The sequence below is a fragment of the Nomascus leucogenys genome, chromosome 7b, assembly GCF_006542625.1.
Source record: "Nomascus leucogenys isolate Asia chromosome 7b, Asia_NLE_v1, whole genome shotgun sequence".
Classification (NCBI taxonomy): Eukaryota; Metazoa; Chordata; class Mammalia; order Primates; family Hylobatidae; genus Nomascus; species Nomascus leucogenys.
This window is the reverse complement of record NC_044387.1, coordinates 95,282,013-95,298,924: the sequence shown is the minus strand read 5'-3', so window position 1 is coordinate 95,298,924 and position 16,912 is coordinate 95,282,013. Positions and strand designations below refer to the sequence as shown.

At 37.1% G+C, this 16,912-nt stretch overlaps 1 protein-coding gene across 1 annotated transcript; it reads right to left on the bottom strand.

The window, feature by feature from the left end:
- Positions 1–1,641: 1,641 nt before the first annotated feature.
- On the bottom strand, positions 1,642–4,236 carry ADAM29 (ADAM metallopeptidase domain 29). Its single transcript, XM_030815185.1, has one exon. The coding sequence runs from the start codon at positions 4,234–4,236 to the stop codon at positions 1,642–1,644; it is 2,595 nt and encodes an 864-aa protein (XP_030671045.1).
- Between the last annotated feature and the right edge of the window lie 12,676 nt (positions 4,237–16,912).

The window sequence follows — 16,912 nt, the reverse complement described above, 5'->3', positions numbered from 1 at the left end:
AGTTGTAGGAAGGATAGTTGTATTATTTTAGGCATAATTATGACCGTATTATTGTCTTTATTTGAAGATTATGCATGATCTCAAGAGATGTGTATGGGTTCAAGTTGACAAGGGGTGGACTTGCGATGGTTAATACTGAGTGTCAATTTGACTGGATTGAAGGATACAAAGTATTGATCCTGGGTGTGTCTGTGTGGGTGTTGCCAAAAGAGATTAACATTTGAGTCAGTGGGCTGGGAAAGTCAGACCCACCCGTAATCTGGGTTGCCACAATCTAATCAGCTGCCAGCACAGCTAGAATATATGCAAGCAGAAACATGTGAAAAGAGAGACTGGCCTAGCCTCCCAGCCTACATCTTTCTCCTATGCTGGATGCTTCCTGCCTTCAAACATCAGACTCCAAGTCCTTCAGTTTTGGAACTCGGACGGGCTTTCTTTGTTCTACAACCTGTAGATGGCCTATTGCGGAACCTTGTTATTGTGTGAGTTAATACTTAATAAATTCCCCTTTCTCTCTCTCTCTCTTTCTCTGTGTGTGTGTGTGTGTGTATGTGTGTGTGTGTGTGTGTGTGTGTGTGTGTGTGTATTCCATTAGTTCTGTCCCTCTAGAGAACCCTAACACACCATTTCACCACTGATGGGCACCTAGGTTGATTCCATGTCTTTGCTGCTGTTAAGAGTGCTGTGCTTCATCTCATTTTATAACCAGAAGAACCCAGAAGTTGAAAGAGAACTGTAATTATTATCCCACCTTATTTTGAAGTAAACTATCTATAAGTTTAAGTAATTTTCCAGAGACAGTGAAGGACAATGATTTAAAAAACCCTGAAAATTAAAAGTAAATTTTAAAAAATAAAGCATACGATGCCTTCTCACTCCTGCTTCATCCATTATATCAAGATTAGTAGTATAACAGAGCTCAGTCAGAAAAAGGGAAACCACGTGAGTGATTTTGGAGGGATATAATTAAATATAAGTAATTTGGTAAACAGCAATTGAAGAACAGAACAAGTTAAGGTAGACACCACGCTACTAATTGGCTACTAAATATGAACTACTAATTGCAAAAAAAATGATTCCATTCATGAAGCTAAGTAGCAAATGGAAAAGATTGGAGTTAGTTGAACCTAGAAGATGGTAGTGGCCCCACGGATCTCACACTCAGAATTCTAACAATAGGTATTGCTTAGCTGGTGCTGGAAGTTTGAGACATTTGTATAGAGCTCAAAGAACTGGAATCCAGAACCCTGAGTGTAACACACCAGACAGCAGACAATGAAGTTTTTCTGGAGTGAGTTTTAAAAAGTAGGGGGAGATTAAAATCAAGTATTGTTACCAGTGTAAAACCTATTATTCAGGAGACACTGATAAACAGGAAGAAAACAGATCTCCCAGATTTCTAATTTCCTATTCTTTCTCCCTGTTGCAAAACCCTGTAGGATGAGGTCTGGTTTAGCAGAAATACGGTTCCTATAAAGTAGAGTGAAAAAGAAGAAAGGATTTGGAAGCTGAAAGACAACAAGTTAAAAATTGGTACGCCACACATATGCCATGGCTTTTTTAGGAAATATGAAGTGGCAAGTTTTTCAGAAAAATAAACTTTCAAATTATTTAAAACAATGAAGAGTAAGTAGAAACACACTAGGAATTATTTTTTAATGTACCTTTTCTGGATACAGTTTTTGGAATTGGTACTGATTGCTTTTGTTTACCACTTTGACTCCGGTAAGGTGTCACATGAGGTTGACTCTGGGAGGGTGTCACCCGAGGTTGGCTCTGGGAGGGCGTCACAGGAGGTTGACTCTGGGAAGGCGTCACCCGAGGTTGACTCTGGAAAGGGGTCACAGGAGGTTGACTCTGGGAAGGCGTCAACTGAGGTTGCCTCTGGGAGGGCATCACAGGAGGTTGACTCTGAGAAGACATCACCCGAGGTTGACTCTGGGAGGGTGTCACAGGAGGTTGACTCTGGGAAGGCGTCACAGGAGGTTGACTCTGGGAAGGCGTCACAGGAGGTTGACTCTGGGAAGGCATCACCCAAGGTTGACTCTGGGGAGGTAACTCATGAGGTTGACGCTGAATTTTTTCCTCTTCTGCAGTTGGAGTTTGAACATCTTGCTGCTTTTTTATTGGCTTACTTTTTTTACAAAGTCGATAAAGGCAACATAATAAAATAAACAAAACAATAAGCAACAATATACACAGATAACAAAACTTCTTTTTCTTCTTTCTCTCAGGGGGTGGGCCACTGTCAACACTACCTCCATAGCCTTCTATCAGGCAGTTGGGAGGGTCCCACAGATAATTGCAATGGCAGTGATGTTTATTGTTGCAGATGCCCCTCTTGTTACAAAATGCAGGTGAGCAATTACTATTCAAGATGGTTATATGGACACAGTGCCTGTGGATGCATATATGATCTATCCCACACTCTGTTCCATCTTTCACTTCACCAATATCAGGTCCCTTCATCCCCAAATGGTAATCAGTACTCCAGCACATTATGTCATTGAAGCGAGCCCAATGCACAGTAGTATGATCACTCAAATTGGGAATTTCTGTCACATTCTCACACTGAATTCTTCCACACTGGACATCTGAGATATTACATTTTATATATGTAGCATTTTTGATACCACAGTGACCAACACGGTCACCTAAGGTGTTCAATTGTTTGTAGCAGGTCTCACTTGCAGTATTTGCCCCTGCACCAAAAATCCTCCTACACTGTTCATTGCGGTCATGACAGTTCTTTTCATAGCAGTAGCCCCTCTCCTTACAGGGAATTCCATCTTCCACATAAAAGTCATCTGGGCACTTATGGGAACTACCATTGCACCACTCTGGAAGATCACATTCATTGACCTCCTTTCTACACACTTGCCCTGATGGTAGGAACTTGCAGTCTTTGCAACAAAGCCCAAAAGCACAAGTAGAACCATCAGTCAGAGTGCAGTTTGACAGACAGCAGGGATCTTTTGCACAATGCTTTAAAAGTCCACAGTCACACTCTTCTCCTTCTTCAACAACACCATTCCCACAGCGCTTCACATTAAAGATGTCCTTTGTGTGTAGAGTTTCAAGCAAACACTTCGTCCTCTCTACAGTATATTCCCAAAAATCACCATAACTACAATTGCTAAATTTAGTTATTGGTGGGTTACCTTCATGCATTATGCATCTAGGTTGTGAACAACGACATGTATCCTCATCATGGTTCATGCCCAAATTATGACCTAGATGATGAGCCACTGCAATTGAAAAAGTGCCCAAAGTTTTGTTCATGAAAGTAACAATTGCACAACTACGGTGTGGTGTACACATTCCTCTAAAAGCTCCTATGCCACTTAACCCTCTTAATCCTAGAGTTGTGAAAAGATGTGAGGTGTCATGTTGCATCCGGGGAGTAATGTTCTCCGACTTCCACTTGCAATACAGGTGCACAGATTTCCTTACATCATCTACTACAATGAGGTTTTTATTGGTCCAGATCTCCAAACCAAATAATAACACCTTAACACCAATGACATCCAAAATGGAATCTACTATATTAACAATAACATATAGATCCTCCAGCAACTTTGAGTCATTCCTTTCATAACGAATGTATAGATAATTATCAATGACGACTACAATTTCAACAATCCTAAAATGGATCCACCAGCCCACATAAGAACTTTGCTTCTGAGTGGAATTATCAATTTCTGCAAATTCCATTCGGCATGTTATTTCCTTTTGCATAAATCCGGATCTCATGGTTGAAAATTGTTTCTCCTCACTGTCCATCTTATATACCAGATGTTCAAACGTGGTAGAAAATGCTAGGGGCTTGATTTCATAAGCAAAGTCATTTATCTGTAATATTCCTTGAAAACCCCCAAAACAGGTACTGAGGGAAACCAGGGATTCTGGGTCCCCTTCCACATAACCATGATAGTAGCAGTTATTCTGGACAAAAGGCTGGTCCTCAAGGATAGCACCCTGGTCTGTGTAGGTGAATACAGGGAGGTGTTTGGGAAACAAAAGCTTCTTGACCTTTATGTGGATAATGTGTTTCTGGCCTCCAAAAGGCAGGATATAGGAGAGCCAGCCTGGAGGTTTCATGCCTCTGGTGGTGCCAGTTATCCTCACAGGAATCACCACATCCGGAGGGCTGTGATATTGGGGGTGCTCATCCTGGATGTGTCCAGAACAGGACAGAAACACCCCAAGCCAATGCAGCAGGAGTAACATCTTCATGTTCAACAAGGCTTCAAATCACAGTGATTTTGAAGTCCCTGTTATGGAAACACTGGTCCAGAGCAGAAGTCAGGGCTGGAGTCACAGGTGGTGTGGCTCCTTCTTCTGAGATGGTCAATGTGTAGTGCTGATCATTAAAGATCCATCTTCTGGCAGAGTTGAACCATCAGAGCTGCAGCACTGTAAGTAAAACAAAAAGCATGTGGATGAGTGTACAGAAATTCTTCTTATAAGAGAATCCAGTGGGGAAGAGGAGAAAGAGAAAAAAACATGAGATAAAAGTGATTAGTGCTTTCATCAAGGAATGACTCAAGAAACTGCCTAGAATTTGCTCTGAAATATTGATAGGGAAAAGGGAATAGGGAGTGTACAGAAAACAAAACTTGGCCATACACAGATAGTTATTGAATATAAAGATGGAAAATTGATTCACTATACAGTTCTTTAAATATGTAATTATTTGCAAATATTTCCACAATAATGAAAACAAAATTTTTTAAGGGTAAGCTGAACTTATATCTTAAATTTCTGAGACAGTTTCAATTTACACGTGTTAAATTGTCATAAGCATTAATATCTTTTCTATTCCATTTCAGATGATTAATTAGTTGAAAACATTGTCTAAGAGACATTTTTAAAAACCATTCTTATGTTATTTTAAATTTTTGGTACTTACCATATAGCTTTCTATGGCACAATATTTATTTAATTTTCTGTTTCTTCCCTAATTTCCCCTTCTCACTAGCATTGTCAGCAGGAATATCCTCAAGGGCATCATTTGCATCATTCACAAATATTAGTATCTCATATAATGCCTGGTTCAATTCTTTATGTAATAAATAACGGTTGACCTGAAGCTGATTGTTCTTGGAGTGAAATAAATATTACTCAAAATATGTTTACACTTCATTATGTTTTTAAAGAAGAACATTATTCAGCATCTATGATAAATGCATGCTCTGGAACAAAGTTTTGTAATTTCAGTTTTTCCTTATCCTTCCTTCTAAATACAATTTAATACTCTGAAACAAGTCAATGGACAACAAAAAAAGACTCTGAAAACTCATGGACATAGAGAATAGAAGGATGATTAATAAAAAGAAAAATTCTGAGTAGTGACCTTTGGACTTGAGGAAGGTCAGTTATCTGAGTTTCTTCTTATCTTTCATGTATATCCCAAACTGGGTGCTGGACAGATCTTTAACCCCAAACCTCCAACAGACATAGACAAAAATAAAAAATAAAAATAACTAAAGAAAAGCTTTCACTTTCTGGCCAAATGACTAAGAATGGAAAAGCTCAGCAAAGACATGGGGAGGTGCTGCAGCCCCTTCTTTAGAGTCAGGTAGTCAGGACACATGTGTGTATTGATTCACCCACAGTGGCCGTTTCAGACTTGGCAGGCCCACCAAAAACACAAACCACATTCAGTGCGCTGGTGGGCTGTCCATTCCACCCATATTGGCAACATCACCGCACTGGATGACTAACCTAACCCTCATTCGATAACCAGGTAACTAGCTAACTGATCTGCCTTCAGAGGCATCAGTGAAGCCCTACCTAGCTGATACAACCCTGCTGTAGAATAAGGCCAGTGAAAAGGAGCCTGAATGAGCCACAGAATTATTATCCATAAAACCTGATATTTCCTAGCCCTCTATCAAATGACATAGGAAGACCAAAGCCTGGTTGTTTTTGTTCCTTCCATCTTCAGGCGTGAAAGTGGCCTAATGACATGAGTGGCCTAGAAAGGGCCTTCTGCCCCAGATGGCACCAGCAATGATTGAGCTGAAACCCCTTCAGAATTAAAAAAGCAAAGTAAAGTATAATAATATTGAAAGAGCTATCAAAATTAAACATTTTTGGAACTCAGCCCACAAAAGCACACCAGAATATATATACTCTAAACGTAGAAAGGCAACTATCTTCTAAAATAGAAAATTTAAATAGGATCAAGCATCTCCTACAGAGTGACATCAGCAAAATGGCAGAGTGGGAAGTTCTGCACCGTCCTACTCCCTAGGACATATTTCAACAACAATTTGAACAAATTATCTTTGTAAGAAATTCTGAAGCTAATTGAATGACTACCACATCCTGGGAAAATGAAAAATCAGAGTTACCAAAGTTGGTAGGGAGATTCAGAACATCCTCTCAGTGGAATCCCTGTCCCCAGTGTACTGCCATGCAGTCAGAAAGAGAACCCCTAGTTCCCAGCTTCACCCAGTCATTGGAAGAGACTGATTTGTGTCCAGTACTCCAAAATTTTTAAAGGGCCTTTATACACGAATTACTTCTGTCAGTTGGAGCTCTTACTGGTCTACCACAATCTAGCTTTCTGCAGAGGACGGAGATGGTGGCTTCATCTGGTGGATGCCACAGACCCCGCCCCCCCCACAACCCAACTTCTTGGCATAGAGTAAGCAGATAAGAAATCTCAGCTTTCAGCTTCCTGCTATGGAGGAAGAGTGCTGATCTGTGTATCTGACACTCCAACTTTTCAATGGCTGCCTGAAGATCTAGCATCTATCTAACTAGTTTAGAGCTTGAATGGGTCTGGCACAGTCTAGACACCTGTGGGAGAATGGAGATGCGGCCTGAGCCGGTAGTCAGCGTAGATCCTCCCTACTTCTCAGTACATAGAGAGCAGACAAAAAATCCCAGCTCTCAGCTTTCTCCTGGGATTGGGAAGGGTGTGGAATACTTGATTGGTGCATCCAACACCCAAATTTCTCCAGGGCTCTCAGAGTGAACTGGCATCTTACTAACCAGTCTTAGAGCTCTGAAAGGCCTATCACAGTCTAGCCACCAGGGAGGAAAATAGATGGAGGCTAGTGCTGGTGGGCACCATAGATCCTCCCTCCTGCTCAGCACAGAGCAAGCAGAAAAAGTATCCCGTGTCAGCTTTCTTCTAGAGAAGAAAAGAATTGATCATGTGCCCAGCACCCAACCTCTCCAGGACTACACAAAGAACTGATATGACTTGCCACTCTTGCATCTCTGATGGGTCTAGTACAGTCTAGACACCTGGGATAAAAGATTAATAGAAATGGTAGTTTGGACTGGTTGATACAATAGTTTCCCACCCCAGGTCAGCACAGAGGAGTAGACAAAAACCACACTGTTTCTTTTCATGGAGAGAGAGAGAGAGAGTTATTAGAAAGACTAGAATCTCTGGCTTTGCTGGTTGGTGGAGGTTTCCTCCTATACAAGGCTAGTCTGTAAAGACTGAGAGATGACCTTCTGTGTCTAATGTGCAAATGTCAACACAGATAACTAAGGAAAATGTAGAAACAGGCAAAGATGTTCCAAGCAAAGAAAGAAGAGATAAATCTTCAGAAACCAACCCTAATGAAACATCATTATATGATTTACTTGATTTAGAATGCAAAATGTGATATAAAGATGTTTATGGAGGTCAAGAGAACAATGCAGGAAAAAAGTTAGAATTTCAACAAAGCCATAGAAAATATTTTTAAAGTACCAAAACAGAAATCTTGAAGATGAGGACCGCAATAACTGAATTAAATTATTTAATAGAGAGCTTCGACAGTGGACTAGGTGAAGCAGAAGAAACAATCAGTGAACTTGAAAACATATCATTGGAAATGATTCAGTGAGTAGAGTAAAAATAAAAATGAGTGGAGAAAACTTAAGAAACTGATAGGACCTCTTCAAGGACACCAATATAAGCATTAAGGAAGTGTCAGAGGAGAAGAGAGAAGGGGCCAGAAAGCCTATTTAAAGAAATAATGGCTGAACACTTCCCAAATCTGGGGAAGGCAATAGACATTCAGATCCATGAAGCCCAAAAGTTCCCAAATAAGATGAACTCAAATAAATCAACATTGAGACACATTGTAATTACATTGTAAAAAGTCAAAAACAAAGTGTATTTTGAGATAAGGAGAAAAGTAACTTGTCACATAAAAGAAAATGCCCATGAAACTATCTGTGAATTTTTCAGCAGAAACCTTGCAGGCCAGAAGGAGTGGGATGATACATGCAAAGTTCTAAAAGAAAAGAAACTGCCAACCAAGAACACTACACCTGGCCTTTAATAGTGGAGGAGAGATAAAGACTACTTAAAATAAACAAAAGCTGAGAGAGCTCATCACCAATAGTATATTACCTGCCTTAGAAAAAATGCTAAAAGGAGTTCTTCAAGTTGAAATGATGGAATACTAAAGAGCAACACCATAGCATAAGAAAGTATGAAACTTGATAATAAAGGTAAGTATAGGGACAGATACAGATATTGTATTACTGTAATGGTGGTGTATAAATGACTTATTTTTTATTCATTACAAATATGTTATTGTATATATTTAAGGTATACAACATGATGTTTTCATATACATATACATAGTGAAATGATTACTACAGTAATAATGACTTTTAATTCTAGTATAAAAGTCAAAAGACAAATGTATTAAAAAAAGAAATAAAATATGTTAAAAGATACACAATATGAAAAGATGTAAATTGCAGCAACAATAAAATAAAGTGTGGGGTAGGGTATTAGAGCTCCTGTGTGTGACTGCAGAGATTATTCTAGAGTTTCTGTGTGCTATTGAACTTATCAGCTTAAAATAGACTATTAAGCAGTTTTTAAAATAAAGACAAACAAAATTCATAAATGTTAGCTAGACAAAGAAAAAAGAAGACTCAATATCAGAAATGAAAGAGGCAACATTACTACAGATGCCACAGAAATAAAATGGATCATAAAATAACACTATGAAAGGGATTTTCATGGAATGTTTTGGCAACAATATAGATTTTAATACTACCATAGCACGTTTATTTTTCTTTTAGCTTTTCTGTTAGTTTCCTATGGCTGCTGTAACAAATTACCACAATCTCAGTGTCTTAAAGCAACACAAATGTATTACCTTATAGTTCTGTAGTTCTGGAGGCTAAAATGAGTTTCATTGGCCAAAACGAAAGTGTCAGCAAGACTGAGTTTCTTTTTGGAGATTAAAAGGGAAAAATCTGTTTCTCATTCCTTTCCAGCTTCTAGAAGCCACCCACGTTAATGGCTCATAGACTTATTCCCTCAATTTTCAAGGGTGGTTGGAGGTAGCAGGTCAAATCATTCTCATATCACTTCATTTTGACTCTGCCTCTTCTGCCTCCCTCCTTCACTTATAAGAACCTTTGGAATTGCATTGGACTCACGGTATAATACAGGGAAATCTCCCTATTTTAGGGTCATCTGATTAGCAACCTTGATTCCATCTGCAACCTAAATTCCCTTTACCATGTAAATTGGAATCTTTGTCGGTTTCAGGGAATAGGACAGGAACATTTGTGGGAGACAATTATTCCACCCACTTCATCCTCTTTATTGTATTCATCTTCCTAATAACTAATCCTATTGTCTTCTAATCTGCATATATTCTTTTTGTGAATTTTTCTTCCAGGAATGTAGGGTCCATATATTTTTCTCTTGTACCTATCAAGGTGTTATAATATAAACATGGTATCACAGTCAGTGAGGATGTGAGGAGACAGGTGCCTTCTAATACAGAATATAGAATGATAAATCAAGCCCCACACTGCAGAGAAAATGTGGCAATATGGTCAAGATCCAGAGTTTCCTTTTAAGAAATTATTTCAGAGTAATATTAAGTTATTTAATCAAATATTTATGGGAAAAACATCATAGCATTACTTATAATAGTAAAAATATGTAAAGAATTCTCAACTTTGGGTAAATAAATTAATATTTCATTTTTATATGGAAAAGTAATTAGTATAAATTATATTTTCAAAGGATATTAACTGACACATCAAAATACTTGGTGTTTATTTTGAAACATAAAAGCATGATAAAAATAACTAACCTAATTTTAACTTTAAAAAATGATGTTGGTATAGCATTCTTTTATGTATGTACATTACTATAAACATTCCTATATTTTTATTCATTTATTTTATACAGTTTACTGTGAAGTACACACAAATATTAACATTGGTTTTCCCTGGAATTGTGAGTTTAAGTGTCACTTGTATTTTCTTTCTAAGGCCTTTCTCTAAACACTTTTTTCAAATACATATAAATTCAATTTATAGTCAGAAAAAAGTTATTTTTAAAGTGAAGACATTGAAAATAGGTTCAATTTTAATTCACTTTAGTAGTTAGGATTCTGACATCCTATGTAGAATTTTTTTTAATTTTTACTTTGTTTTTGGTTCTGTAATTTTATTTAAAATATATAATGGTATAAAGAAGGCAATGATAATGATGATGATGAAGAAAAATGAAGAGGATGAATTGCCACAGTGTCTTCAACAATGTGTACATGTACCCTAGAACTTAAAGTATAATAATAAAAATTTTTTAATAAATAAATAAAAGAAAAATGAAGAAGGAGATGATGTTAATTTTTCCAATACTGGAAAATAAGAGACTAAGTTTTCTAACGAGAGATCTGACTACATGATGGAAAGTCTTTGTGAACGTTGAATTTTCTAGGGTGAAGCTGCTCTCATCTTGCTTTCTTTTTTTTTCTAGAACTAATCCCCTTATGCAAAAATACGAATAGCAACAATGATGTAGAGAGGATTTATGTGAGTTTAAATGTAGGAAATGAATTTCATAAAATTCAAGGTACTAATACTTGAAGACAATCTATGACAGTGGCAATTTTGTTTTCCTAATTGACTTACAGATTTAAGACAAACACAATCTAAATTACATTAAGCTGTATGTGTGTGTGTGTGTGTGTTTGTGTGTGTTGGTGGAAAGTGGCAAACTGATTTTAAAGTTTATATGAATGTTCAAAGTACCTAGGAATATCCACAATAATCTTTATAAAGAAGTACAAAGTTGATTATTTATACTACCTATTTCCCAATTCACTGGATAGTCAGAATGTGCTGTGGAATAGAACATGATATGAATGTGGCCAAAGTTAAAAGCAGATAATTGCCACCCAGAGAAGAAACCAGCACATGATTCAAGATTGCTGAAAACAAACAACATGCACACTAAGGTCAAGTCTAAAGTGCTTAAGTACAAAAAGTGGAGAGAGACACTGTACACAAGATCCAGTCCTTTGCAATGCATTGGTCCCCACGGCCAGAGGATCTGATCCACAGTTGGCATGGGCAGTGTGACTGCAGACATTTAACTTCCTGCTGCATTACAAGAGCCTTAATCCTTCCCCGATGTAGTCTGAAACACAGTAAGCTAGAGCTGTTCCAGAGGGCCATTGATGCACTTGCTTAAGCCCTCCTGCTTGATAGGTCTTTGGATTATAAAGGTGTGTGCAATTGTCAAATGACAGTGAATGCACACTTTGTCTAGTGTGTAATTCATTGTATGTATATTTTAACTCAAAAGAAAAAGCTAAACAAAATTCAGATCTAGCTCATGGTGTTCATGACGAAGTATTTAAAGGCAAGTGTACTGACATCTGCCATGCACTTAGAAAGAAACACGAAGGAAAAATCATGGTTTTACAGAGGAATTGACAAATAAATAATAAAGCAAGTGTAATGAACAAAATAATTCAGTTTCTGTTAAGATTTTAGGTATTTGCTAGCAAAATTATTCTGGGAAGAAATAACCTGTGAGTATTAAATCAGAAGAAAAGGCCATGAAAGGAAGACATTCCAAGTAGTGGGTGTCTGTATTGGAGAAACCGTATCTGTACTGGAGAAAGCATATCAGTTTATGCGATTGTTTCATCTTAACCACCCAACAATTCAGTGTTTCTTTATGAAAATCAATAAGCATTAAATGAGTCCAAGCGGTTTCATGATAGGACTTAATTCTAGAGAACTGCAGTACCTTCTTGGATGAGCCAAACTGTTTTAATGCATAGGGATTGCAAATAAATTGCACTAGTTGTTACCAAACTCAGGAAATATCCAGTGCTTTTCCTTTCATGCCATTTCTTGCTGTATGCAGTGTTTCCCCTTTCATCATCAAATCCATTAAGGTGGGTCAAAAGCTTTTGAAGGAAATTAGCACATTTTGAAATATTACAGATTTTTAAAGGATGTGAATTAAATGAAGCAATATATGAGAGCCGCTTTGTGAGCAACTTTACACATTTTGGAAAATAGCAAAAGAGGGTAGACAGGATATAAATGAAGTATTCAGACACATTTCTTAGAAACTCCAAGTACCAAAGCTAATTCAGGTAACCACCACTACTACTTTTAAAGTAATAATAATAATAAAATGAAAAGAAGAGATAATAAAAGAAAAATCTTGTTACCACAATGATTGAGATGAACAAGTTTACATATACATTTAATTAGAATGTTGAGAGAATAAAATAAGAAAAATAAATTAACAGTTTGAAGCCCCTTTGATTCACTATTTCAAAATTTCAGAGGTGTGCTTCTGATTTAAAACAAATTCAAAAAATGTTAGAAGTTCCATGGCTTTATTGAATTATCTTAGAAAGAGGTGAAGCTGCAATAAGTTTTAATAAGGGAGGCACTAGCAAACTCATACAAATGAAAGCTAGCACAGTTAAATTTTCTATACAAGTATGTACACAAAGTGCTTAGATGGGCGATATATACAGGAAAACATACACACAGGATTATATGAGCAGGCACACTGCCAGTTTGAACTGAAAGGGAAAGTGATGGGATGAAATGAAGGAAGGCACTTGGATTTCTATTTTTTAGGACTGAATTATTTTGCTATTCTGCTACAAATATTTGCTATTCTTCAAGAGAATGGAAGAATTATCCCAAAGACAATTCAGAGATCATTGGGGATGCCTCTTTGGTCTCAAAGAGTGAGGGACATGACCTTGACTAACCCAGGCCAGGTACCAGTCCCCATAAATCCTTGGGGGTATGGCCCATGACCGCCAGAGCCATGGAGGCAGAAGTGCTGCCCCAGTGGTTCTGAAAGGCAGAGCATCAAACCGGACAGGATTAACATGTTAATATTTAATGATATTTGCCTTGCTAGGGTTTGGACTATCTTGGGATAAATTATCCATTTCTTTCTTCAGATTTTTACATTTGGTATAGGGTGTCTATCCTACTCCTGTCCCATATCTGTATTTTGAAATTGCATACCTTATCTAGTTTCGCAGTTTCATAGCTGGAGGGATATTTAGTTTCAGGATGGATTTTTACTTGGAGTCTCACCCATATCTGATTTTAAAAATGCTTAGAAGAGGCTTTGAATTTTAGACTTCAGAGTTGATGCTGAAATGAATTAAGGCTCTTGGGGCTGTTAAAATGGAATGAATATATAGTCAGCCTTCTGTATCTGTGGGTTCCACATCCATAGATTCAACCAACTGTGAATCAAACACACATTTGAAAAAAAATTGCATCTGTATTGAACATGTGCAGATTCAGTTTTCTTGTCATTTACTCCCTGAACAATAGAGTATAGCAAATATTTACACAGCACTTACATTGTGTTAGGTATTATAAGTAATCTAGAGATGATTTAAAGTATATGAAAGGACATGCACAAGTTATATGCAAATATTACACCATTTTAGAAACTGGAACATCTGGGTTTTGGTATCGGCGAGAGGTCCTGGGACCAATCCTCCTTGGATATCAAGGGATGACTGTATTTTGCTTTTGAGAAAGACATGAATTTGTTGTACCAGGGCCCAATGCTATAGACCGAATTGTGTACCTACTAATTCATATGTTGAAGCCCGAATCTTCAGTGTAATGTTATTTGGAAGTGGACCCCGTGGATGCTAATTAGGTTTAAATGAGGTCATGAGGGCGAGGCCCCCATGATGAGATTCATGCCTTTATAAGAAGATGAGGACACCACATCTCTCTTCCTCTGAAATACGGATACAGAAAGAAGGCAGTCGTAGGCAAACCATTTTTTTAAGAGCAAAAGAGGGCTCTCACCAGACATCAAATCTGCTGCTGCCTCTATCTTGGTATTTCAAGGCTCCATAATCACATGAGCCAGTTTCTTATAATTAAACTCATGTTTCTTATAATCATATATAGGTAGATAGGTAGGTAAATAGGTAGATAGATGATAGACAGATAGATGATTGATAGATGATAGATGATAGATGATTGATAGATGATAGATGATAGATGATAGATAGATAGATGATAGATGATAGATGATAGATAGATAGATAGATAGATAGAGCTTGATGTGGTTTCTCCCCATGAAAACTCATGTTAAAATTTGATCCCCGATGTAGTAGTATTGGGAAGTGGGGCCTGGTATGTGATGTTTAGGTCATGGGGGTAGACCTTTTATGAATACATTCATGCACTTATTTGGGGGAGTGAGTTCTCACTGTTGAGAGAATGGGTTATTTCTCATGAGAGCTGGTTGTTCAAAAAGAGTCTGGCTTCCTTGGTTTCTCTCTCTCTTGCTTCCTCCCTTACCCTCTGATCTTTTTGCACCCTTCTGCTTTCTGTCACGAGAGGAAGCAGCATGACCTAGAACCATGAGCCAAATAAACCTCTTTTCTTTACAAATTATTCAGCCTCAAGTATTCTGTTATAGCAACACTAAAAAGACTAATATATATATATATATATATATATAAGAGGACTATATATGTATACATATATAGTCCTCTTTTTCTCTGTGAAATGATAACTAAAGATTTTGGTAGTGTGAGCCAGTAGCTAATAATTGTTGGAGTTGGCTCTAGAATCCAGTTCTCTTTGACTTCCATAAACCACCGTCTCCTCTTCATTGATTTTCTGTTTTTTATTTTTTATTTTTTTGCCTACTCACCTGGCCAAACACTTATGAACATATACATGAAGAATTTTGCAAATACAAGAAAGATTTCATAAATCATCTTTTAAAAAATAAGTTACCCATAATCTTGTGGTTAAATTCAACTTTCTACGTTAAGAGTTTTACATGTTTATATTTAATTTTTAATTAAATTTCTTAATTTATCTGGCCCACTGCATTCCGTAAACTCAATTTTAACAAGGTACAATACTGTATTAATGCATTTAAAATTTGTCCTTGAGAATGTAAGATCTAGTCCAAAAAATATTAGTTACATAGTAAAACATTTTTAGTAAAATAGATAGATTATGGTCTCCTAAGAGTCTGTACTAATTTCCTTCGTGTTTCGTATTTTCTTAATTATTTTGGGGTTTCTTATCTTTACACTTCTGTATTCTCTGCAATGCTGTATTAGTTTAGTAGGGCTGCCAAAACAAAAGTATAGTATCACAGACTGAGTGGCTTAAACAATTTATTTTCTGTTATGGTATCTAGAAGTCTGAAATCAAAATGTTGGCAGGTTTGGTTTCTCTTGGAAACTTCCCACTTGGCTTGTAGATGGCTGTCTTCTGACTGGGTACTTACATGGTTTTTTCTCTGTACATACAATCTCTGATGCCTCTTGTGTGTACTAATTTTCTCTTCTTATAAGGACACTGGTCAAATTGGATTCAAGCCCACCCTAATTACTTCAGTTAATCTTAATCACCTCTTTATAGAAGCTGACTCCAAATGCAGTCACATTCTCAAGAACTGGGGGTTGGGCCTTCAAACCATACATAATTTATAGAAAAAAACATTTTATTATCCTAGATGATACTGTATTTAATCAACAAATGACCCATTAATTGAGTCACAAAAGATAGCTTAAGAGGAAGTATAAATAAGATCAAACTATGTTTAAATTAACATTTACTAGGCCACATGCAGTGGCTCATGCCTCTAATCCCAGCACTTTGGGAGGCTGAGGTGGGCAGATCACAAGGTCAGGAGTTCGAGACCAGCCTGGAAACCCCATCTCTACTAAAAATGCAAAACTTAACTGGGCACGGTGGTGGGCACCTGCAATCCCAGCTACTTGAAGGCTGAGGCAGGAGAATCGCTTGAACCCAGGAGGCAGAGGTTGCAGTGAGCTGAGATCGTGCCACTGCACTCGAGCCTGGGTGACAGAGCAAGATTCCATCTCAGAAAAAAAAATAAAAATAAAAAACCTTTACTATTTGTCCTTCAAGTTTTTCATTCTGTTTCTGTCAGTGAAAATATACTTTACAAAATTTTAATAAAACTTAAAATATATATTTAAAGTAGTGAGGAAAGTACAGTGAATCTCTTTATTGCCCAACTTATCAGGATTTTGCTACATGTGGTTTACATGCGTCCCTTCATCTTTTCTTTGCTAAGGCCTTTAAAGCAAATTCCACATGTCATTTTACCACTGAATCTCTGAGCAGAGGACACAGTCTTACTTAATAATAAAGCCAGTATTTTTCAAGCAAAATTATTAAGTGTTTCCTTTACCTAAATTTACACCTAATCAAGAATCAAATTTGTCTGGTATCATAAAAATTACACCATTTGTTTATGTGAATCAGGATCCATAAAGACCACCTATTGCATTTGTATTCGATGTGTCTCTTAAGTTTCTTACAGTCTAGATTTCTCCCCCTCACCCTGTTAGCGGTCCATTTGAATGTACCATAACCTAATGTGTCTTGTCTATTTTTTTAGTTGCATTTATATTTTTTCCTTTATTATGTGTTTTCCCATGTAAATGGAAGTTAATTTTAGAATTTTGATTAGATTCAGGCCAAGTATTTTAATGAGACCATCTCATAGATCATCCCATATACTTTATACTGAGTTTCATCAGGAAGCACAAAACACTAATTGTCTTACTTTTTGAGATGCTAAAGTTTTTCAGTGGATTCGGGTGGTAACAGCTTC